At 56.5% G+C, this 20,906-nt stretch overlaps 3 protein-coding genes across 10 annotated transcripts; 2 read left to right on the forward strand and 1 right to left on the reverse strand.

The window, feature by feature from the left end:
- Positions 1-66: 66 nt before the first annotated feature.
- SEPTIN1 (septin 1) lies at positions 67-3,588 on the forward strand. 2 transcript variants are annotated; one of them, XM_037813601.1, is made up of 11 exons: positions 67-132; positions 252-342; positions 436-522; positions 785-908; positions 1,174-1,308; positions 1,412-1,529; positions 2,093-2,194; positions 2,294-2,393; positions 2,638-2,803; positions 3,005-3,095; positions 3,197-3,588. In XM_037813601.1, the coding sequence occupies exons 1-11, from the start codon at positions 130-132 to the stop codon at positions 3,281-3,283; spliced, it is 1,104 nt and encodes a 367-aa protein (XP_037669529.1). In that variant the 5' UTR covers positions 67-129; the 3' UTR covers positions 3,284-3,588. The 2 variants fall into 2 exon arrangements, with proteins under 2 accessions (XP_037669529.1, XP_037669530.1); XM_037813602.1 differs by having other exon boundaries at positions 3,021-3,095.
- A 194-nt stretch (positions 3,589-3,782) lies between these two features.
- MYLPF (myosin light chain, phosphorylatable, fast skeletal muscle) lies at positions 3,783-11,765 on the reverse strand. Of its 7 annotated transcripts, XM_037813613.1 has the most exons (9): positions 11,665-11,765; positions 10,220-10,373; positions 8,660-8,841; positions 5,224-5,319; positions 4,893-4,968; positions 4,573-4,677; positions 4,392-4,470; positions 4,043-4,091; positions 3,783-3,967 (listed from the first exon to the last, which is right to left on the reverse strand). In XM_037813613.1, exons 3-9 carry the CDS (start codon positions 8,696-8,698, stop codon positions 3,863-3,865), a joined length of 549 nt encoding a protein of 182 aa, XP_037669541.1. In that variant the 5' UTR covers positions 8,699-8,841; positions 10,220-10,373; positions 11,665-11,765; the 3' UTR covers positions 3,783-3,862. The 7 variants fall into 7 exon arrangements, with proteins under 7 accessions (XP_037669541.1, XP_037669542.1, XP_037669543.1 ...); XM_037813614.1 differs by lacking the exon at positions 10,220-10,373 and having other exon boundaries at positions 11,665-11,739; XM_037813615.1 differs by lacking the exons at positions 10,220-10,373; positions 11,665-11,765 and having other exon boundaries at positions 8,660-9,027.
- TBC1D10B (TBC1 domain family member 10B) lies at positions 8,726-19,859 on the forward strand. Its single transcript, XM_037813587.1, has 9 exons — positions 8,726-10,069; positions 12,994-13,093; positions 13,398-13,505; positions 13,602-13,708; positions 16,849-16,963; positions 17,084-17,149; positions 17,328-17,517; positions 17,868-18,022; positions 18,120-19,859. The coding sequence occupies exons 1-9, from the start codon at positions 9,108-9,110 to the stop codon at positions 18,780-18,782; spliced, it is 2,466 nt and encodes an 821-aa protein (XP_037669515.1). The 5' UTR covers positions 8,726-9,107; the 3' UTR covers positions 18,783-19,859.
- The last annotated feature ends 1,047 nt before the right edge of the window (positions 19,860-20,906 follow it).

A 20,906-nucleotide genomic window follows, 5' to 3' on the forward strand; every position in this document is an offset into this window, starting at 1 on the left:
CTCTGGGCCTGGGCCAGTTTCAGTATCTCAGCTTCCTACACTGCCCACCCCCTTGTTTGCCGCACTCAACTTCCTGCCCCATCAGAGGAAGTGGGAGCGACACCAGGTGCGGCGACAGCTAGCAGGGCCATGGTAAGTTCTGATGTTCTGGCCCCCTACCCCCATGGTTCCCACAGTAGGCCGATCTCTCCTAGCCCCTGAGCACAGGTGAGCCCTGCCTGCTACTCCCCACACTGTACTGCCCCCAACAGGACAAGGAGTATGTGGGTTTTGCTGCCCTCCCCAACCAGCTGCACCGCAAGTCGGTGAAGAAGGGGTTTGACTTCACACTCATGGTGGCAGGTCTGGAGGTTTAGAGAGGGAATTGGTGGGTGGTGGGGTGGGGTTCTAGAGACCCTGGTTGTCACCTGAACAGCTGGGCTGGCTCCTCCACAGGGGAATCAGGCCTGGGGAAATCCACCCTCATCAACAGCCTGTTTCTCACCAACCTCTATGAGGATCGGCAGCTGCCAGCAGCCAGTGGTATGACCCCCCACCCAATTCTCTCCAGGCACAGCCCTAGACCCCCTTCCCATGTCCTATGCCCTCTTTTCCTTGCCATCTGGGTCTCCCAGGGCTTTCTGGATGACTTGAGCAGCTCACTGCTTTCCTCTGAGACTTGCTTTCCCCTGAGACTCGGTTTCCTCCCCTGAAAAATGGGTGGGGGCAGACTGTGACACTGAGAATGGAAATTAGTCCTGCCTCAGACCATACCAGGCTCCCAGACCTCTTCCTGTCCCCACAGATCGCTTGTCACAGACACTGACCATCGAGCGCCGGGGCGTGGAGATCGAGGAGGGGGGTATTAAGGTGAAGCTGACCCTGGTGGACACACCTGGCTTTGGAGACTCAGTTGACTGCTCAAACTGGTGAGGAGGAGGGGAGGGGCGGGGGCTGAGCCCTTCCGAGTGGCCACTCAGTCACAGGCCTGGTCTGCTCCAGCTCGCACCCAACCACACGCAGCGGCCACATGTACTTCCTGATGTCTCACCTACACCCCTGCCAGCTGCCCCTAAATGACTTTGGTTGAAGCCAAAGAAATGACCTGCCACTCCCCTAGTCCTGGTTAGCCTTGCCCCCTGCCCTGCCCTGTGGCCTCTGACTTCTGGCCACATGCCCTCTCCCCCACCTCAGCTGGCTGCCCGTGGTACACTTCATCGAGGAGCAATTTGAGCAGTACCTTAGGGACGAGAGTGGCTTGAACCGGAAAAACATCCAGGATTCCCGGGTCCACTGCTGCCTCTACTTCATCTCACCCTTCGGCCGGGGGTCTGGAGGACACCTTGGGGGATGGGGCATTAGGGGATGGCTGGGAGGGGGCAGGGGGGTCTCCACACCCTTGGGGTGGTTCCTAACCAATCCCTGGGTACAGGCTCCGGCCCCTAGATGTGGCTTTCCTCCGGGCTGTGCACGAGAAGGTCAACATCATCCCAGTCATTGGCAAAGCAGACGCCCTGATGCCTAAGGAAGCCCAGGCCCTCAAGCAGAAGGTATGGTGGTGACCTCTGACCTTTGACCCTAGGCACTGCCCAAACTTGATCTCAGCTCTGACTTCCTTCATCTTGGTCTTTTTGGAACATGATGTGTCAGGCTAGACTGTGGGAGAATCTGAGGGATGCTTGTCTCTGGAGGCTCAGAAAAGGATGGATGTGCAGCCCCTGGGAGAAGGCCTGTCTGAGGGCAAGGGCATGGACCACCATTACCCTGACACCTCCTGGTCCCAAGATACTGATGACCATCCCACCCACCCACCACTCAGTGTCTTCAGAGCCCTTGCCCACTGTTTCTGTTTGTTCTTCTCTACTGGTCTCATCGGGGGTGGGGGTGGGAGTACCCTGTCTTAGACTCTTTCCAGGCCTCAGTCTTCACCATCTGTCTCTGCCCCTCGCTGCCTCTGAAGTTTTGATTTTGGTCATACTGAATGTGCATCGCTAGGCATCACTGTCTTTCACATCTTCCTCTCTGTCTCTAACCACCCGGGATCCCTGTATTTCGCGACTCTGTTCATGCAATGTCTGTCTCTTACTATCTCTGTGTCTCTGTCTCCTCCAAGATCCGAGACCAGCTGAAGGAGGAGGAAATCAACATCTACCAGTTCCCGGACTGTGACTCTGATGAGGATGAAGACTTCAAGAGGCAGGATGCCAAGATGAAGGTGTCTGAGGCAGAGGAGGCGGGTGTGGAGGTGGAAGCTGAGAGAAGTTTCTGCCCCCTACTCCCGGAGCCAATGGTGACCCCTAACCCCTGCCTTTAGGAAAGCATCCCCTTCGCAGTGGTTGGTTCGTGCGAGGTGGTGAGGGACAGCGGGCCCCGGCCTGTGAGGGGACGCTGCTATTCCTGGGGTACCGTGGAGGGTGAGTAAGGCTCGCCCTGGTTCTGAGGCCAGTAGGGAGCCCAGGCTGCCACCAAGTCTGCTGCACCCAACATGCCAGGTTGGGGGTGGACTCTGGCCCTGGGGGTCTTAGGAGTCAGAAGAGGGGATCCTGGGTCACAGATACCCACCCACCCACCCGGGGAGGCCGCAGGACGCACAGAGACTCGCCCTTGCTGGTGGAGCTGGACTCGAAGCACCCTGACGCTTGCTGGTCCGCTTCCCAGTGGAAAACCCACATCACTGCGATTTTCTGAACCTGAGACGGATGCTGGTGCAGACACACCTGCAGGACCTGAAGGAGGTGACGCACGATCTGCTCTACGAGGGCTACCGGGCCCGCTGTCTGCAGAGCCTGGCCCGGCCTGGGGCGCGCGATCGGTCCAGCCGCAGGTGAGAGCCGAAGCGGACGCTCTAGAGGCGTCCAAGTTCCCGCCCCCGCCCAGGACCCCGCTGGGCCTCGGTCCCTGACCTCCCGGACATGACTCCTCCCCCTGGACCCCAATCTCGCCCCAGGCCCAGCCTTCAGGCCCGTCCCGCAATCTCAGGCTCCGCGCCTGATTCTTGCCCCCTTCCTCCCCACCCCACCCCCAGTAAGCTTTCCCGCCAGAGCGCCACGGAGATCCCGCTGCCCATGCTGCCGCTGGCCGAGACAGAGAAGCTGATCCGCGAGAAAGACGAAGAGGTGAGCCAGCGCCTCCAAGCCCCGACCAAGACCCCAGGTCCTCTGCGAGGTCCCTCTCTGGCCTCGCCGGCTCACACCGCCCACAATCTTGCCCCGCACAGTTACGCCGCATGCAGGAGATGCTGGAGAAGATGCAGGCGCAGATGCAGCAGAGCCAGGCCTCGAGCGAGCAGTCGGACTCTCTCTGAGGCCCCGCCCCTCCCCGCCTTACCTTGGCCCCGCCCCGCCTTACCTCGGGCCCGCCTTCCGCCCGCGTCTGGCCCAATCCCGGAGCCCCTGCCTGCCCGGCGCCTAATCCCGGAGCCCGGGTCTGTAGCCCCGCCCCTGCTTGGGCTCCGGGTGGGTTCGCGCACTGAGCGTTTCTCCCAGATCCTGGAGTTTGTAGCCCCGCCTCTGGCTCCGCCCGGGCCCGCCCCTAGAGCCCCTCTAGGTCTTCCCGCCATGCCCCTCTCCGCCCAACCTGTGTCTACAATAAAAACCGAGCTTCCCTGAGGCCACGCGAGTCTTTTCTCCCGGCCGGGAGCCGCCGCACCCAGGCCTCCCCCGGCCACTGGTCGTTCACTCATTGAATGGGCAACTTCTTTGTGCCCAGCAGTGTTTAAGCTCTCCCTCCGGAATTCCCATCGGGTCCCCCTCACCCAAACAAACTACAGACGCCGTCGATAAGAAACAAAGACCAGTTGAAGTTTACTGGGGGTCGGGCGTTGTGTGTGTGGAGGGTCGCATTGGCCGGAGGACATTGTCCAGAAGAAGCCTAAGAGGGTCCCCTACTCCTGGTCCTTGGCGTCACCATGCGTGATGACATAGCAGATGTTCTTGTAATCTACGTTGCCGCCCACATCAGGGGGGAAGGCCGCCCACATGTTCTTGATCTGGGGAAAGACGCAGGGGAGGCTCGTTCCTTTTCTTCATGCCCCTCTCCCCGATCCCACCCCCCCCACACTCACCTCCTCATGGGTGAAACGGTCACACTGCGTGGTAAGCATCTCCTCCAGGCTGGAGAGAGGTGACAGAGGGGCAGTTGAGCCCGGTGTTCGCGGCTCCTTTACAGTCTCTCCCACCTTACCTCCTGGCCACCCTCCAGTCTCACCCTGAAAACCGGAATCGCTCTACATCCCTCACTGGGCTCCCAAATACTCTGGCTTCCCCACTTTTGCCCTTCTCCCCCATATCTGCTGTAAAATGTAATCCTACTTGAGCAGCACCCATCTCCCCAGGCCTCATTTCTCCCTTCACCCCAAAGGTATCTAACCCTTGGTAGGGATTTCAGGAGGCTTCCTGGAGGAGGCCACTTACAACTGCTTCTTGATGGTGCCCTTCCCTTCAGGGTCCAGGACTTTGAAGGCTCCAGTGATGACATCCTCAGGGTCGGCACCTGGTGGGCGTGGTCAGAGAAGGGCAGGGAGGTTGAAGCCTCCCTGAATTCAGAGTCCTAGGAAGGGTGGCTGGGGGCTGGGACCCAGGCCCCTTCACTCACCCTTGAGCTTCTCCCCGAACATGGTCAGGAAGACAGTGAAATTGATGGGACCACTGGCTTCCTTCATCATAGCATCCAGCTCCTCATTCTTCACGTTGAGGCGTCCTGGAGGGGTGGGATTGGGGGAGCGGCAGGGGCTGGAGCTGGGTCCTAGGGCCTGGGCTCTGCTTCCCCGAAGTGCAGATCACCTGACCCATTTTTCAGCTGGTTAGACTGAGGCCCAGCAGGAACAGACTGGGCTGGAACCCCCAGGCTGCCGAGCTTCCAGGACCCTGCAGCCTCCATGCCTGAGTCTTTACCAGTAAGGTTGGGGGGCTCACCCATGGCTGCGAAGGTGTCCCGCAGATCCTCCTTGTCGATGATGCCATCGCGGTTCTGGTCAATGACGGTGAAGGCCTGTGAAGAGATAGGGAGCCGAGTTGGGGCTTAGGTCCCCTGGGATCTGGTGTCAGCCCCCTAGCCTGGGCCCATCAGCTTCTGGCTCCCAGCCAGCTGTCCTCTTCTACCCCAAGGTGGGAGGAGAGGAAGGAATTCTAAACCCTTCCCCTCCCCCCAAACAGGTGCACATTCCAGGAGGGGGTGTGGGGGTGGGGAAGGGGCAGCAGGAGGTGCTTTTAGTGAGCCTGCAGCCTCTCCCCTCCCCTCACTCACCTCCTTGAACTCCTGGATCTGAGTCTGGTCAAACATAGAGAAGACACTGGAGCTTCCTCCCTCTGCTGCTGCCCTTCTCTTGGCCTTCTTGGGTGCCTGGGGGGAGGGGGGAGGAGGGTGTGTTGGACAAAGGAGCTCATGAGCCAGGCTCTCCTCCTCTCTGGGGGCAATGAATGAGATTCAGGGCTCTTGGATGCCCTTCCTTCTCAAGCAACTCTCCTGGCTCCGGGCCTCCCCTTCCTTGGGACCTCTTTGCTGAGGGGTCTTGCTTCGGTTGCATCCCCCAAACTCCCGACTGGGTCCCCATCCCTCCATCCTACCCAACAGGTGGAAGCTTCCTCCCCTTCTTAGTGCCCTGAGCCTGCCTCCTCTGAGCTCCAGACTAGCTATGTGGCCCTGATCTACTCCTTCACCCTGTCAGAGCCTCTACCTTCTCATTTATAAAATGGGAGAGGGAATTCCTCTGACTGGTGGCAAAGGGCTTGATAAAGATGGAGTTCAGGAAGGGCTGGAGCAGGCTTTGAGAGAGGCTGACCCCCTGTGAGTGGGGAGTCTGGGTAGATTATCCTTAGTTGGGTCCTTTAAGCCATCACTTGGCCAGTCTGCTCCCCATTTGTAATACCAAGAAATGGAAGAGTCTTCTTTTTTCCTCTTGCTGGACTGGGAACCAGCTACTTTCTCTCAAAGGGTAAGAGGGTTCTGAGGTCTGCGGGATCTTGGCCAGGAGCTGGGGAATTCTCACTCACCATGTTTCCTGTCTCCTGGGGGCGAGGTAGTGACTCTGGTTGGAAGACAGCGGGGAGAGTCAGCCCGGGGCAGTCCCTCTGGGGTTATATAGTCCTGCCCCAGAGAGCCCTTAACATACCACGGTAACCTTAGCCTTTCGGGTGCCCACCCCAGATACCAAAATAGCCCAGCTTAGGGCACTCCTTTCTTGGAGGGCCCACAGCAGCTGGGCCCAGGGAGGGAGGTAGGGAGGAAGAAGTGTGTCTTGGGATGCAGGTTTCACTAGGACTTGGGCAGGAGGGAGTGTTCTTTCTCCTGAAGGGGACTTGGGCAGGAGGGAGTTGAGAGGGGGCCCAAGCCTAGGCACATTTCTGAGAGAGAGATGAACCAGGCCCCACACCCCTCAGATTTAAACCCAATAAACAATTTATTGGGCACCTACAGTGTGCCAGATGCTGGAGACCAGACGCAGGAGGGGGTTTTTCACATTAGCCCGAGGGCTGGGACCTTGGGGAGCCTTGGAAAGGTTTGAAGCAGAAGAGGGACATGGTCAGATGTGAGTCTAGAATCTTTTCTCTGGATACTGGTGTGGAGGCTGGAACTCAGGAGGAAACAAAGACATGGAGAGAAAAGCTAGCTGGATACCATCTCCTGGGTGGCTGAGATGGCCAGTGGCTTCTCTCTCCATTCTGGGCAGCTTGGCTGGCAATGTGACTTTGAGGCCCCCTCCTCCATCCCTCTGGGCCCCAGTGCTCTAGTCCCCTCCATACAATGGAGGTCTGGGGAGATAGAGCTGTGGAAGCCTGGGAGGCCCAAGGTTGGCAGGCACACCCATCTCCTCCTCCTCTTGCTCTCTCTGGGACCTGATGTCCTGAGGAAGCCGCCTCCTCTCCTCCCCCTCCTCCAGCCCCATGCCAATGCCTCTAAGACATTTTCTTTTCTGGGCACTGGGGCCCGGCCACCTGTTGTCTCTAAGAAGAGGGAAGGAGCCACCTAAACTTAGCAGCTGCCTTTGGCCTCCCTACACTGGCCCCTCCCCACCTCAGACTGCAGCTGCTTCACCTTATATGGTTACCATGGGGGGCCAGAACCCAGGGAGGAGCCCACTTATTACCAGGTTTGGGGAGGGGAGGGGGACCCCAAAGAGGGGAGTGCAGGAGGTGCCCAGGAAGGTTGGGCCAAATGGAAAGTGGCAAAGTTGAGGAGATGGAGATGAGGAGTGGTATGTTTCAGATACCGATGAATTTGGGGCTGGGCACGGGATGAGGGGTCTCTGAGAATTCAGAAACCAAGCAGGACATGGGAAAGTGGGAGCTTGGAGATTGCCTGAAATTTCAGGTTGGAAGACTCTGGAAATTAGGGCCCAGGGGAATGGGGGCCAAAGAGAGGAGGGGGAGTTTAGGAGCTGGAAGGTTGGGGTTCCTGCCAAGGCTTTCTGTCTGTGGTCAAGGGCAGCCTGAGGGGCCCATGAGACTGGGGTCTGTGTTCTCAGCAGTAGATGTGGCACTGAGGGGAAAGGGGCTGATGAAACTGGGGTCGTGCATCCCTACAATACTAGAATTCCAGATATGGGGAGTTCAGAGTATTGAGGATTCATGGATTTGGAGTCTGGGATTGCCACCAGAATGAGGGAGTGGGCTCTCATGGGGATAAAGTCAGAGGAAATGGAGTCTGGGTTCTGGGGAAGGGCTCAAATATATGGGGGCTGAAGAGAGGGAAGGGACTGGGGGCTTGGGATTCCTGCAGGAAATGGGGGATCCAGAGAGATGGGTTGCTTAGGAGATTTGGGGGCTCTGGTTGTAGTCACCTACACTTGGAATGATGGCTTTGGTTGGGGGCCTGGATTGGAGAATTCGAAACAGAGTAAAGGGTGAAAGTACTGGATCAGGCTTCAGAGCACTGGGTCTGTGGTGGGACTCAGGGTTCCTAAGGAGCTGAATGGAGAATGGGGGCCCAGAGAGGACTCAGGAAGGGCAATGCGCCTCTTTTATTGACTAAGTGTGTGTTAATCCCCCCGACCTCTCTCCGCGCTGTCCCCAACTGTCACCCCCCTCCGGCGCTTGTCGCCAGTTGTCACCGATTATCCCTAGGCTGGCACCTCCTGCTGGCAGCACCCTTGCCATTTCGGTGAGGCCACTGGCTGAGACAGCTGTCTGTCTTCCTCCCCAGTTCCTCCCCTGTTGCTGAAGAGGGAGGATGCGATCATTGGCCGAAGAGGCAATTCAATCGCAAGCTTGGCCCGCCCCCCACCCCCCCAACCTCCCACCACAACCCCACCAGCTGTCATTCCTTCCCGACCGTTTTGGGAGACATAAGAATTCCTCAGCTCTTCCTATTAACTGAGAATGCTGTCTGTCACCGCCCAAATAGATAACCCTGTCTGTCAATTTTACCTATGCCTATGCCCCTTTTCATTGGCTCCTTTTATACCGCTCCTATCAGTGGGGCGGGCGGAGGGTGGGTGGGTGGGTCCTAGACCCCGCCTCTTACTCACGAAGTTCCCACCTCCTTCCCCGCCCTTCAGCGGTTATTCACGCTTCAGCCGCTTTTATTGGCCAGGAATGTCAGGCTCCCTCTTCTCTATTGGTCACTTCTTTCGTTCCGCCTTCTCCCGTCTTCACTCGCCCTTTGATTGGTCTTCTACACCCCCGCCTTCTCCGTTTCCTCTTACCAGATTACCCACCCCTTTCTCACCTCCAACCCCACCCACCCTTCCAGCGATTGGCAGAAATCCAGTTCCTTCTCTCATGTTATTCGTCCAAATCTTCTGACGAGACCGGGGTAAAAAGGAGCGCGATGGGACGGCCCGCGCGCAGGCGTGAAACGTCGAAACGCTGGCCGCTTAGCCCGGGGCTGGGACGTGTGCGCAGGCGCCAGGTCGGCAGCTCCCCCCTAGCGGGAGGGAGGGGGGCGGCGGTGAGAGAGAGCGAGGGGCCGAGAGGGCGCAAGCTATCCCCCAGCGCTAGGCGCCCCTGGACCCCTGCCCCGCCTCCGCAGACCCCGCGGCCGCCCGAGCGCCGCCCCCGCTCCACCCCCGGCGCGCGCCGGGCCGCGCCCTTCGCCCTCTAGCCTTCCCGGGCGAGCGCCGCGGGGCCGCCTGAGGGGCGGTGCCTTCTGCGGCCGCCCGGGCGGGGGGATGTGAGGGGCGGCACGCGGCCATGGAGAAGGGCCCGGCACCCCTGGTGGCCCCGCCGCGCCGTCATGGCGCCCCCGCGGTCCCCTCGCCGCCTCCCCGGGGCTCTCGGGCCGGGTCCGTCGTGGTAGTGGCTCCGGGGCCGCCAGTGACCACGGCCACCTCGGCCCCGGTCACCCTAGTGGCCCCCGGGGAAGCGCGGCCCGCCTGGGTCCCGGGGTCGACCCAGACCCGCGACCCGGTTCCGGCCCCGGCTCCGGCTCCAGACCCGGTGGCCCCGGGCAACACAGTGGTGGTGCTGACTCTGGAGGCCTCGCCGGGAGCCCCGACGGCGCCTGTTCCCCCCGGCCCGGAGTACCCCGTGCCCGCAGCAATGGCAGGAGATGGAACTGCGGTGGCTCTGGCTCCGGGAGCAGACACCCCGAAGGCGGAGGCTCGAACCTCTCCGGCCCCTGCACCAGGTACCCCCACGGCAACCCCCACCAGGACCCCTTCCAGAACGGCTCCCGGGGCCTTGACCGCCAAACCCCCGCTTGCCCCCAAGCCGGGAACCACAGCGGCCTCAGGGGCGACCACACGTGCTGCAGCAGCCACAGCAGGACAGGTGACAAGTGGACATGGAGATGCAGCAGCATCAGCAGCCACAACAGGACAGGCTCCTGAGGACCCCTCAGGACCTGGTACAGGTCCTCCAGAGACATGTGAGACTATGGTGGCAGTGGTAACAGTGACCCCAGCTCCGGAGCCTCCTGACAACTTTCAGGACCTGGGCTCCACGTCCAGCCTGGGACCTGGCATCCCTGGGCCTCGAGGGCAGGCCCCGGACACCCTCAGCTATCTAGACTCTGTGAGCCTCATGTCTGGGACCTTGGAGTCCCTGGCGGATGACGTGAGCTCCATGGGTTCAGATTCGGAGATCAATGGGCTGGCCCTGCGCAAGACCGACAAGTATGGCTTCCTCGGGGGCAGCCAGTACTCAGGCAGCCTGTGAGTACCCGGTGGGCACCCTGTGGGCGCCCTGTGGGAGGGCCTCAGGGTAGCAGAGGTGGGGCAGGGGGAGTTGATACACCTTGTCCGGACTCTGGCAGCCCCAGCATCCTCTGAGGGAACACGGGGTGATTGGTGGGAATTGGATACCTGGCGATCCCTGTGATGCCCGGAGCATCCCGAGCTTCCTGTGGCATTGGCCACCTGGAGTCAGGAGACTGGGATTTGAGCTGAGACCTTGACTTTGGAGTGTTGTGTGCCATTGAGCTAGCGGCTTCCTCACTTCACGTCTCAGTTTCGACCTCTGTGAAGTGAGGTTAGGAAGAGATGATCCCTGAAGCCATCCCAGCTCCTTGATTAAGTTAAACTCCAGCCCCAGGCCAGAGAGATTCTGGAGGGGTGGCTGGGCAGGGGTCCTGGTAGAGCCCTTTGGTCCCTTGGGGGCAGGGAGGCTGGGAGGGATGCAGGCACCCTTCCCCCACATAGCCCTGGGCTTGCTTCGTTGGTGAGGCAGGGACGTCTGGTTGATGGCGGGGAGACCCTGAAGGCAGTGCCCCTCTGCAAAGCAGAACAGAGCAGGGCACTCTTGTGTCTTCACTGATGGAGGAGAGAGGGTGGGGAGGGCTTCTTCCCCATTTCCTCATCTCCCCAGCAGGCCTTACTCTTTCCTAGTTCCCTCCAGGGGCCTGAGTCACTCCTGAGGTAGGGGTGCCACGGCCTCTGACTTCTTCCTTCCCTCTCTCTGGTTTCTGCCCTTGGGTCCTGTGGCCCTTCAACCTGCAGGTCAGTTCCGGCCTGCAGCATCCTCTGAGCCCCAGGAGCAAATCATAGGCTAGAGGGAGAGACCATGCCCAGATAGTTGGTTTCCACATAAAGTGTTAGGTTTCCGCCTGAGAGCAGCACAGGGTTTTCTAAGTGCTTGGGGGTGGAATCCTTTGCCCAGCCTGCGATTCAGCTGAAGCTGATCCAAACTGAGAATGAGCGGGATTTGGTTATGGCTGTGTACTGGGGGAAGGCCTGTGGGAAGGTGTTCCAGGCAGGGTTAAGAATCAAAAAAAAAAAAAAAAAAATTCAGGAAATCTTTGATTGAGCACCAACATCCGTGGTCCTGTATAGGGAAAGCAACTGAAGTTTGACCCTGGGGTTTTCCCATGCTCGAGGATGCATTGTTGTACTCAATTTATAGATGAAGAAACAGGATTAGAGCAGTTGAGTGAATTGTCCCTCTCAAATAGTCTGGATCTGAGCCTAGGTTTGTGGGACCCTAAAGTCTCACTCCTCAATGCCACACTGCCCTAAGGAACTTGGATTGAATTCGATTTCAGCAAGCTTCTCTTGTGTGTCAGGCACTGGGCTGGGTGCCGTTTCTCTGCTTTGTAATTTTGTCCCTCTAAAATCCATCCTCCGTGCTGGAGGAAACTCTCTCTGAGGCAAAGCTGACTGTGGCACACGTCACCTTAAAAACTTTTAGTGGCTCCCTCCTGCCCACAGGATAAAGTCCAAGGTTTTGAACCTGCACACAAGGCTCCTTGTTGTCTGCCCCCCCCCCACCTCCCGCCCCCAGCTCTCTCGGCTTCTCTCCCACCACTCCTTACCAGGCACATTGGGCTGTTGTGTGCTGTTGAACTTGTAGCCCATCCCCCTTCATGCTCAGGCTGTCCTGCCTGACAGGGATGCCTTTCTCTCTTTTTGCCTGCTAACTGCTACTCATCCTTCATGGCTTATCTCATATGTCCCCTCCTACAGGAAGCCTTCCCTGATAGCCACTGCTCCCACTCCAATTTGGTGTCTCTTCTGTGCCTCTTTGTTATTGTATTTCCCACACCACATTGCAGTTCTCTGGTCTGCTAGGCTATGGCCTTCTTGAGGGCAGGAAGGGTATCTGCCCTTAGTAGAGTTTGGAACTGACTTATGATAGAGATGAACGAGAGATGGTTTCTGTTTAAGGTGCTTCTAGGACAAAATAAATTAACATTTAACGAGCCCTTTCTATTTAGCAGCCCTTTATTTCTCCATAGCCTGTCATAACTTTGTGATGTAGGTGGTGACATCCCTATTTTACAGATGAGGAAGAGACTCAGGTTATCACTTGCCAAGATTCCCCAACTTCTAAGAGGCAGAACTGGGATTTGAACCCAAGTGTGTCTGATTTCTGAAACCCAAGCTCTTTCTTTCATTCCACTCACCTCCTGGTTCTGGCTCCTACAAGTAATTGTTTGAAGACTGAAGGGGCACCTTGAGGGTGAAACTTTGACAGAAGAGGCACAAACAGGGCAAGGAGAAGCTTCATAAGGCTTGGGAATCTGGGGTGTTTTCAGAGAGGAGGAGGTAGAGGGAGTTGCAGATGACCCAGGGGATCTCAAGTGTCTGATAGGAGGAAACTCAGACAGTTGCTTCCAAGGTGAGAGAGAAGTGTATTTGTTCTGTATTTTATTTTTGGATAATAATTATTATTGCTTACTAAGCCCCTGCTGTGTGTTATCCCATAGTGACCTCTCAACAAACCCCTTCAGGTAGATACTGTTATTCTCTCACTCTCACAGATGAGGAAACTGAGGCTCAGAGGAATTAAGTGTCTTGTCCAGGGTCACACAGTGAACAAGTTGGAATGCTAGGTTTTGGATCCAGGTCTAATGCAAAGCCTGGCCTTTAATTATCCCTGAAACTTGGATGTGTCAGAAGTGGAATTTGAACAGAAACCTCTGTATGGTGATTCAACAGGGAAGGAAGCCCTTTTAGTGTGTTGAACTGAGTAAGGCCTTGGATAACCAAGTAACTGGACACCCTAGTGTTTGCTAGCCTACAAAATGCTTTTATGCCCAGTTTCTCATTTGAGCCTGGGAAAGGGACTTGCCTCAGTTTCCCCAGCAATCCAGTTTCTGTACTACTGCTACTGACCCCTTCCATGCACCTCCATTCTGCAGAGAGAGCTCCATTCCTGTGGATGTGGCTCGGCAGCGGGAGCTGAAGTGGCTGGAGATGTTCAGTAACTGGGATAAGTGGCTGTCACGGCGTTTCCAGAAGGTTTGAGAAGGCTGAGTGGCGGGCAGGGCGACGGATAAAGTGGGGGGTGGGGCATCAGGGCCTGTGTGCTTCGGGGATGCCTAGGAACCTGGAAGTATTTGCCCTCTGAATTATGTTGAAGCAGGTGGTACCTGGGCCTGGGGGGAGAGGAGTAGCTCTAAAGAGAGCAGGCCAGGCCAGTTTAGTGAAGTAAAGCCTATTGGGATGTGGGAAGAATGTCCTTGGGAACCCAAGGTCTGCTGGGGATAGCTTGGAAGCTGTGCCAGCCCCTGAAGTGGTCCCCCTGCCTACCACTCTGCCCTAGGTGAAGCTGCGCTGCCGGAAGGGGATCCCCTCCTCCCTCAGGGCCAAGGCCTGGCAGTACCTGTCCAATAGCAAGGAACTCCTGGAGCAGAACCCGGGCAAGTTTGAGGTGCGTATAGCCTTGGGCGTGGGTGCACATGGCCTGTCAGTGTGAGTGGTGTCAGTTCCTCCAGATCTTGAGATAATCCCTGCTGTTCCACCACAGGAGCTGGAACGGGCTCCTGGGGACCCCAAGTGGCTGGATGTGATTGAGAAGGATCTGCACCGCCAATTCCCTTTCCATGAGATGTTTGCCGCTCGAGGAGGGCATGGGTAAGGAGGCCTTACCTTGTGAGCCTGTCAGCAAACATTTGTTAAAGGTTCCAGATAGATGCAGGGCTGGGTTGAAAACAGTGCTTGATCTTTACCGGATTGAGTGTCAAACTCTATTGAAAGAAGAGTGTTGGGAGCTGAGGAACCACCCTCAGCAGAGAGACTCCAACTCTGGGTGTGTGTATGTTGGTGTGTGGGGTGGGAGCAGATCAAGAGCTCATGGAAAAACTTGCAATTGCGCTGGGTTTTGAAAGCTACCTGGGAACTAGAGCAGGGGGCAGGTTTTTCCTGGCTGGGGAGTTCTTTTAGCTGTGTCTGGGCAGTTGAATGAGGTAGAGCTGAGGCTGGAAAAGACGTTTGGAGCCAGGTCGCCGAGGGCCCTTAAATTCTGTGCCAGAGCATTTGGATTTTGTTCTGCAGGCCCTAGTAGCATGCAAGATGATCTCCAGGGGTTCCCGATGAACATAAGTTCATCCTTTCAAGAAAAACTTATTGAGCATCTGCTATCTGCAGATGAGCTGATAACAGCAGTGAACAAAAAGACAAAAATTCCTGCCCTCTAGAGCAGGAGCTCTACCTACCTAGAGCTGGGGGTAGACAATAAATAAGATAAAGAAGGAAAGCATGCTGTAAGTGAAATGGTGGTATTAAAGAGGAGTTTAATGCAAGAAAGAGGATAGGGAATGTAAGTAGGGCTGGGGTTGCAATTTAAGACAGCAAGGCCCAGGGCAGGCTTCACTTAGAAGATGACATCTGTGCAGAGACCTGAAGTATGTGCAGGGGGAAGCCATATAGCTGTCAGGAAGAGTATTCCTGGCAGGTGGAACCACAAGTGCAAAGGCCCTGAGGTGAGAATGTGCCTGGTGTAGTCCAGGTACCAGGAGGAGGCCAGTGTGGCTGAGGGAGAATGAGTGATGGGAGGGAGAGGGGGAAGTGAGGTCAGAGAGAGGTAATGGGGGCTGCGTGAGTAGAACCCTCCATGCTGCTGGAAACATTTTGGCTTTTACTCTTAAGATTGGAAGCCTTTGCAAGGTTTTTGGGCAGAGGGGTGACTTGGTCTGACTTACATTTTAAAAGTATCATTTTAAAAGAGATACAAAGGTAGAAGCGGAGATCAGTTAAGAGACTGATTATTTCCATAATTAGGAGAGAAATGATGATAGGTTGGACAAGGATGGTAGCAGTGGAAGTCTGGGGAGAAGTTCTGGGATTTTGGACATATTTTGAAGGTAGAGTCAAAAGGACTTGTGAATGTATTAGGTGCGGAATAAGAGAACGAGAGAAAGGAGTTGAGGTTTTTGGCCTGAGAAACTAGAAGAATGGAGTTGTTATTTACTGATACGGCAGGAGGAAACACGGGGAAGGTAGATTTTGGGGATATATGGGGAGCCCAGTTTGGGAATGTTAAGTTTGAAATGTCTATTGGACATGTCAAGTAAGTTGGATATAAGATATATATGAGTTTGCATTTCAGGGAGATATATTGGAAACTGGGAGTTATCAGTTTATAGATAGGACTAAATCCAGCTGTGGGACTGGATGAGATAGTCACGGCAGCAAGTGCAGAAAAAAAAGAAAGATGTCCAAAGATTAAGCTCTGCCCCATTCCAGCTTGTAGAGGATGGGAAGATGAGAAAATCAATAGGGAGACTGGAAGGAGATGCTGGAGAGATAGGAGGAGAACCAGGAGAGTGTGATTTCTGGAGGCAAAGTGAAGAGGGTTCCAAGGATCAGCTTTGTGAGTTGCTGCTGAGGGGTCAAATAAAATGAAGCCTGAAAATTGCCCTTGGGAGGTTATTGGTGACTTTCATAAAAGCAATTTTGTGTAGAGTAGGTGGTAAAAGCCTGACTGGAGGACAGGGGCAAACATATTGAAGACAGTGAGTTTACACTCTAGAGGCATTTTACTCCATAGGTAAGGAAAGAAATGGTGTGGTATTTGGAGGGGGAAGGTGTGTCAAGAGACTTTTTTTTTTGGTTAAGATAGAAGAAATAACCTGTTGGTACACTGATGAGACTGATCTGGTAGAGAGGGAAAGATTGATGATGCAGGAGAGCTGGAAGGATTGCTGGAGCGTTGGCCTTGTGTGGCTGAGAGGATGGGAGCCAGTTCCCAAGTGGAAAGGTGGCCCTTAGCCAGGCCCACAGACAGCTCGCCCATAGCCATTGAGGAGAAGGCAAGGCACAGAAGCAGGCAGGGAGCTTGTGGAAGTTAGATGTTTTTATTTCAATATGTATTCACTAAAGCAACCAACATATCAACCCTGTCATTTCATGGATGCTATTGCAAAGGAGAAAAATTAAGTAAATAATAGGGGTGGTCTGCAGATAAAACACAAAGGAAGATCATGCAGCAGTCCAGGAGTAATTGTGAGCTTGGAGACAGGGAGGTCATTACTTTGTGTGGGCAAGAGGGAAGTGGTTGTGAAGGTGGAGAATTGGGAACAGACAAGAATGACATTCAGGATGTAGGGTAGCTCCGGGGAGTGAGGATGACTCTCTGTTTTCTAACATGGGGGCTGAGCAGATGGAAGTCCCAGACCCAGCAATGGGACTCCTCAAGGAAGAGAAGCAGGTCCAGGGCAGAGATCTTATTCTTTGGGATGCAGAAGATAAAGGAAGGTCTGAGGCACAGCTGGTTTCCAAGCCTTCACCAGGAACCAGGGCCCATGGAACATGTGGAAAGAGCCATGAAATCCAGTGAGACAGACAACAGCAGGCCTTGCCCTGGGAGAGGCCTGCTGAGGGGTGATAAAGGCACCCAGACAGTGCTTGGGGAGGGCTGATGCTGCGGATATGAAAGCTTCCTGGAGGAGATGACCTTGAAGGTTTATGGGATGAGGGAGAGAGGCAGGGACAAAGACTGGGAGGGGAGAGCACAGCCTGTGCTGGGGAATGGGTAGGGAGCATGTGGGTGTGCAGCTGAGTGTGGTGGGCTAGAGCCTGGGATATTTTGATGGTGGTCTCAATCTTTGGGTTAAGCTTGAAAGGCAGAACTAGGAAAACGGGGTGGAGTGGGGTGGGGTGAAACTCTGTGCTTAATCTGGGGCTAAGCTGGGGCTACTGGGGGGGCAGGTTCAGTTTGGGGCAGAGAGCTCCTGCCTCCCATGATGGCCTTCCCATCTTCCTCACCCCCACAGGCAGCAGGACCTGTACCGCATCCTCAAGGCCTACACCATCTACCGGCCGGACGAGGGCTACTGCCAGGCCCAGGCCCCGGTGGCCGCAGTGCTCCTCATGCACATGCCCGCTGAGGTCAGCAGATGCCAGTCCCGATCGGGGGTGGCATGATGTTGGGCCAAAGTGGTGATGGGGGGCCCCCTGCTCCCCATTTCTCAGACCCCATCCCTCCCTCCTTGTTCTTGCCCTTCCCAGCAAGCCTTTTGGTGCCTGGTACAGATCTGCGACAAGTACCTCCCTGGCTATTACAGTGCAGGGCTGGTGAGTATCTGGAGCCTGGGTGTACCTGGGGCTGTGACTTTTCCCCAAGGCTGCAGGGAGGCCCTTGCCCTGTCCCACCCTGGTTTTCCTGTCCTTCTCTGGGCCTCTCTTCCCTGAGGTGAGGGTTCCTTACCAGGACCAGTTTCATCCCATGTCTCATGGCATGTCCTACCTCCAGGAGGCCATTCAGCTGGATGGAGAGATCTTTTTTGCATTGTTGCGCCGGGCCTCCCCACTGGCTCACCGGCACCTGCGGCGACAGCGCATTGACCCCGTGCTCTACATGACCGAGTGGTTCATGTGCATCTTCGCTCGCACCCTGCCCTGGGCTTCAGTGCTGCGCGTCTGGGACATGTTCTTCTGTGAAGGTACTTTTGTGGCCACCCAGGCCCTGAGGGGGCCGGAGTTTCCATGGTGACTGCCAGAGGGCCCTGCCCCATTTCTGGTGGCCCCCTGACTGCAGGTACTTGTTGAGCCTGGGCTTCGCTGGAAGCAGCCTGATGGCTAGAGAAACTGAGGCCTGATCTTGGTTCTGCTGCCAACCTTGCTCTCCCTCTCAGGCACCAGAAATGAGGCAACTCATTTCCCCTCCCAGGGCCACAGTTTCCTCATCTGTGACGTGGGCAGTAGGAGGCGACAGGAGCTTTAAGTCCCTTCTAAACAGGATGGGCTGAGATCCTGGGCCGATCCCCCCATATTCTTCTCCCTGACCCTGCAGGTGTCAAGATCATCTTCCGAGTGGCCCTGGTGCTGCTGCGGCACACGCTGGGCTCAGTGGAGAAGCTGCGTTCCTGCCAAGGCATGTATGAGACCATGGAGCAGCTACGCAACCTGCCCCAGCAGTGCATGCAGGAGGACTTCCTGGTGCATGAGGTAGGCCTTGGCCTCAGCACACCTCACGCCTGCTTCATTCTGGTACCCATTCCCCATACCTCAGCTTCATTCTGGTACCCATTTCCTCCCCATCCAGGTGACCAACCTCCCAGTGACAGAGACACTGATTGAGCGGGAGAATACAGCCCAGCTCAAGAAGTGGCGGGAAACCCGGGGGGAGCTGCAGTATCGGCCCTCACGGCGGTTACATGGCTCCCGGGCCATCCACGAGGAGCGCCGGCGGCAGCAGCCACCCCTGGGCCCCTCGTCCAGCCTCCTCAGCCTCCCTGGCCTCAAGAGTCGAGGCTCTCGGGCCAGTGGGGCTCCCTCCCCGCCCCCTCCTGTCCGCAGGGCCAGTGCTGGGCCTGCTCCAGGGCCTGTGGTCACCTCTGAGGGACTGCGTCCATCCCTTCCCTCACCTACTGGGAACAGTACCCCCTTGGGTTCCAGCAAGGAGACCCGGAGGCAGGAGAAGGAGCGGCAGAAACAGGAAAAGGAGCATGAGAAGGAGCGGCAGAAGCAAGAGAAAGAACGGGAGAAGCAGGAGAAGGAGCGGCAGAAGTGGGAAAAAGAGCAGGAAAAAGAACATCAGAAGCAGGAGAAGGAGCGGCAGAAGCAGGAGAAGGAGCGGCAGAAGCAGGAGAAGAAGGCCCAAGGCCGGAAGCTCTCACTGCGTCGAAAGGCAGATGGGCATCCAGCCCACCAGGATGGTGGGGACAAGTCCTCAGCAGCTGAGGCCCAGCAGGACGCTTACTTCTGACTTCTCTCCTGGGGCTAGACTGCATGGCCCCCCTTTTCCCCTTAGCCAAGAGCAGGCCTGGACCTGGGGTGCTGTCCCCAGCCCCCATAGTGGGCCGTCCTGTCTCAGGGGAAAGTGGCTTGATTCCCTGTCTGCTCGCCAGCTGCTGCTCCTACGTGGTCAAGAGAGTTGCACTATATGGGCCAGCTACATTTCCCAGGGGTGACCGCAAACAAGTCTGGAGCCCCTCACCTGCAATTAGGCCCAGCTGGGGTCTCTCACTCCTGCCCCAACCGCCTCTGGGGTCCCCTCCCAGGTGCTGTCCTGGTTGGCCTCTTGTCACCAGTAGTGACTCTTGGCAAAGGGAGTCAGCAGTTTTCAGACTCTTACCCTCCGGTGGCACCCCTTAGCCGCGAGGTGGAGCTAGGTTCCTTTTTCCCTCCCTCAGTCCTGCCTGCCTGCCCCACTTCCTGGCTGGGGGCCAAGGCTTTCCTCACTCTACTTCTGGACATCTATGTGCTGTAATCACGTACTGAGGGCCAAGCCGGCCTGGGTGGGGGCGCTTGCTCTGTCTTCTTTCCTTTGGTTTTCCTTCCACAATGCTCTTGTACCTGTTTATTTAAGGGACATGCACTGGAACAGGAAATGTCCCTTACTGCCCCACCCACCGCCCTCCTACGCTCCCTCCTCACCCACTTTCCTTTGTATTCTCAGACCTTCCCTGCTTTTTCTCACCAGCACCCCCCCTCCCTTCACCCTGTTTCCTTCCAATCCTCCAGCCCCTATCTGAGTAAGGAGTCTTCCCTTGAGCTCCAGGGGGTGGGACCCATGTTTACATTCTCTTCTCCTGGCCCTGTCCCTGCCTTGTGAGGCGCTTTGAGGAACCGGAAAAGAACCTGCTGTTGTAGCTGGGCTTCTCTCCTGCCTTGTTATTTGGATGAGGGTCAATGGGGTACAGACTCGGGATGGGGAGAGCCAGGGCCTGGGTCTCTACTGAAGCAGTCTGCTGATCCTGGCAGGTACCTCTTGGCTTTGGTCCATCTCTCAGTTGCTCATTAATAAACATTGGTTGAGCTCTTGCCCCAACCTTGCCTGGGATCTGCTGCCTCCATTGTCACTGGCTTCCTGGAGCCCTCTGTGCCACCTGCAGCACCCGGATCTCCTTCCCAAAGTGCTCATGTAACTCCTGGAAGCCAGAGTGGGATGGTGGGGGCTGAGGGTGGCCAGGAAGCCACAGTCCTCCGGGGGTGAGCTGGGCTGTTGGCCAGCTGCTTTGCACAGCTCCCAGTACTGGGCCTCCAGGGCAGATAGCAGTGTAGCCAGCTGCCTTCAGCTTGCCAGTTCCCACAGTCAGGTCCCCAGATCCTCCTGGTTTTCTGCAGCCAGCTTGTAGATCCGCTCATCCTCTGTGCCCTCTGCCCCAGGGGTCAAGATAGTAAAGGCATAGGGTTCTGTGGTCCTCAGACATGGCTTCAACTGGCAGTTCTCCAACAGGATGAGGCCCAGGGGTGTGTGGCCAGCCTGGTGCTCCAAGTAGAAAAGGAGGTTTCCCCAGAGGATGAATCAGCATTGCTGGTAGCTGGTGTTTTGGACCCCTTCTTTAACAAGATGCCCTCCTTGTTGGGGTGGGGGTGGTGGTGGCTGTGCTCTGTACCCACGGAAGTAACTGAACACTGACTATAGGTCAGTTTCATGGTGATCCAATCTGGGAGGAAATCCTGGGGTTAGGCAGAGGAGGCGAGAACCATCTGGTTGCCTTGGGCTCCCCTGTGCTACCTACCCTCCTGTGGCTCCAGCAGGGTATTCCTGGGCAGACTGGCCTAGTGGGATTCAGGCTCTGAATATCCACAAGAGCTAGAGGCCTCTTTTCCACAGCACCAGGATCCATTTTTCCCATCTTTCCCCAGCTCCTACCCACTGGGCAAGACTAAGGCACCTGGACAGGGCACTGCAGGTGGGGGTGTCATTTGGTAAGGGAGAGCTTTAACTTGTGGCTGTGGTTCTAGACAGGCATCACTGCCTTTTCTCACACCTACCTGAGTAGGGCACAAGGGGTTTTGGGCCTGGGTACGGAGCACAGGTGCCACTGTGCTGGCTTTCCCACCTCAGAAACCAGGAACTCACTCTGGGGCTAGGCGTGGGGCA

Source organism: Choloepus didactylus, chromosome 21, assembly GCF_015220235.1.
Source record: "Choloepus didactylus isolate mChoDid1 chromosome 21, mChoDid1.pri, whole genome shotgun sequence".
Taxonomy (NCBI): Eukaryota; Metazoa; Chordata; class Mammalia; order Pilosa; family Megalonychidae; genus Choloepus; species Choloepus didactylus.

What these genes read in the sequence shown, in the direction of transcription:
- SEPTIN1 (XM_037813601.1), top strand. An exon ending in GCAGCTGCCAGCAGCCAGTG is followed by an intron (nt 523 to 784) that starts GTATGACCCCCC and finishes CTGTCCCCACAG; the next exon opens with ATCGCTTGTCACAGACACTG. An exon ending in TCCGCGAGAAAGACGAAGAG is followed by an intron (nt 3,096 to 3,196) that starts GTGAGCCAGCGC and finishes TGCCCCGCACAG; the next exon opens with TTACGCCGCATGCAGGAGAT.
- MYLPF (XM_037813613.1), bottom strand. Translation starts at nt 8,698, where the DNA reads ATGAGAGAAGGAACTGGATTTCTGCCAATCGCTGGAAGG. An exon ending in AGATCCAGGAGTTCAAGGAG is followed by an intron (nt 4,969 to 5,223) that starts GTGAGTGAGGGG and finishes ATCTCTTCACAG; the next exon opens with GCCTTCACCGTCATTGACCA. An exon ending in GTTCGGGGAGAAGCTCAAGG is followed by an intron (nt 4,471 to 4,572) that starts GTGAGTGAAGGG and finishes CACGCCCACCAG; the next exon opens with GTGCCGACCCTGAGGATGTC.
- TBC1D10B (XM_037813587.1), top strand. Translation starts at nt 9,108, where the DNA reads ATGGAGAAGGGCCCGGCACCCCTGGTGGCCCCGCCGCGCCGTCATGGC. An exon ending in GCTATTACAGTGCAGGGCTG is followed by an intron (nt 17,150 to 17,327) that starts GTGAGTATCTGG and finishes TCCTACCTCCAG; the next exon opens with GAGGCCATTCAGCTGGATGG. An exon ending in GGACATGTTCTTCTGTGAAG is followed by an intron (nt 17,518 to 17,867) that starts GTACTTTTGTGG and finishes CTGACCCTGCAG; the next exon opens with GTGTCAAGATCATCTTCCGA.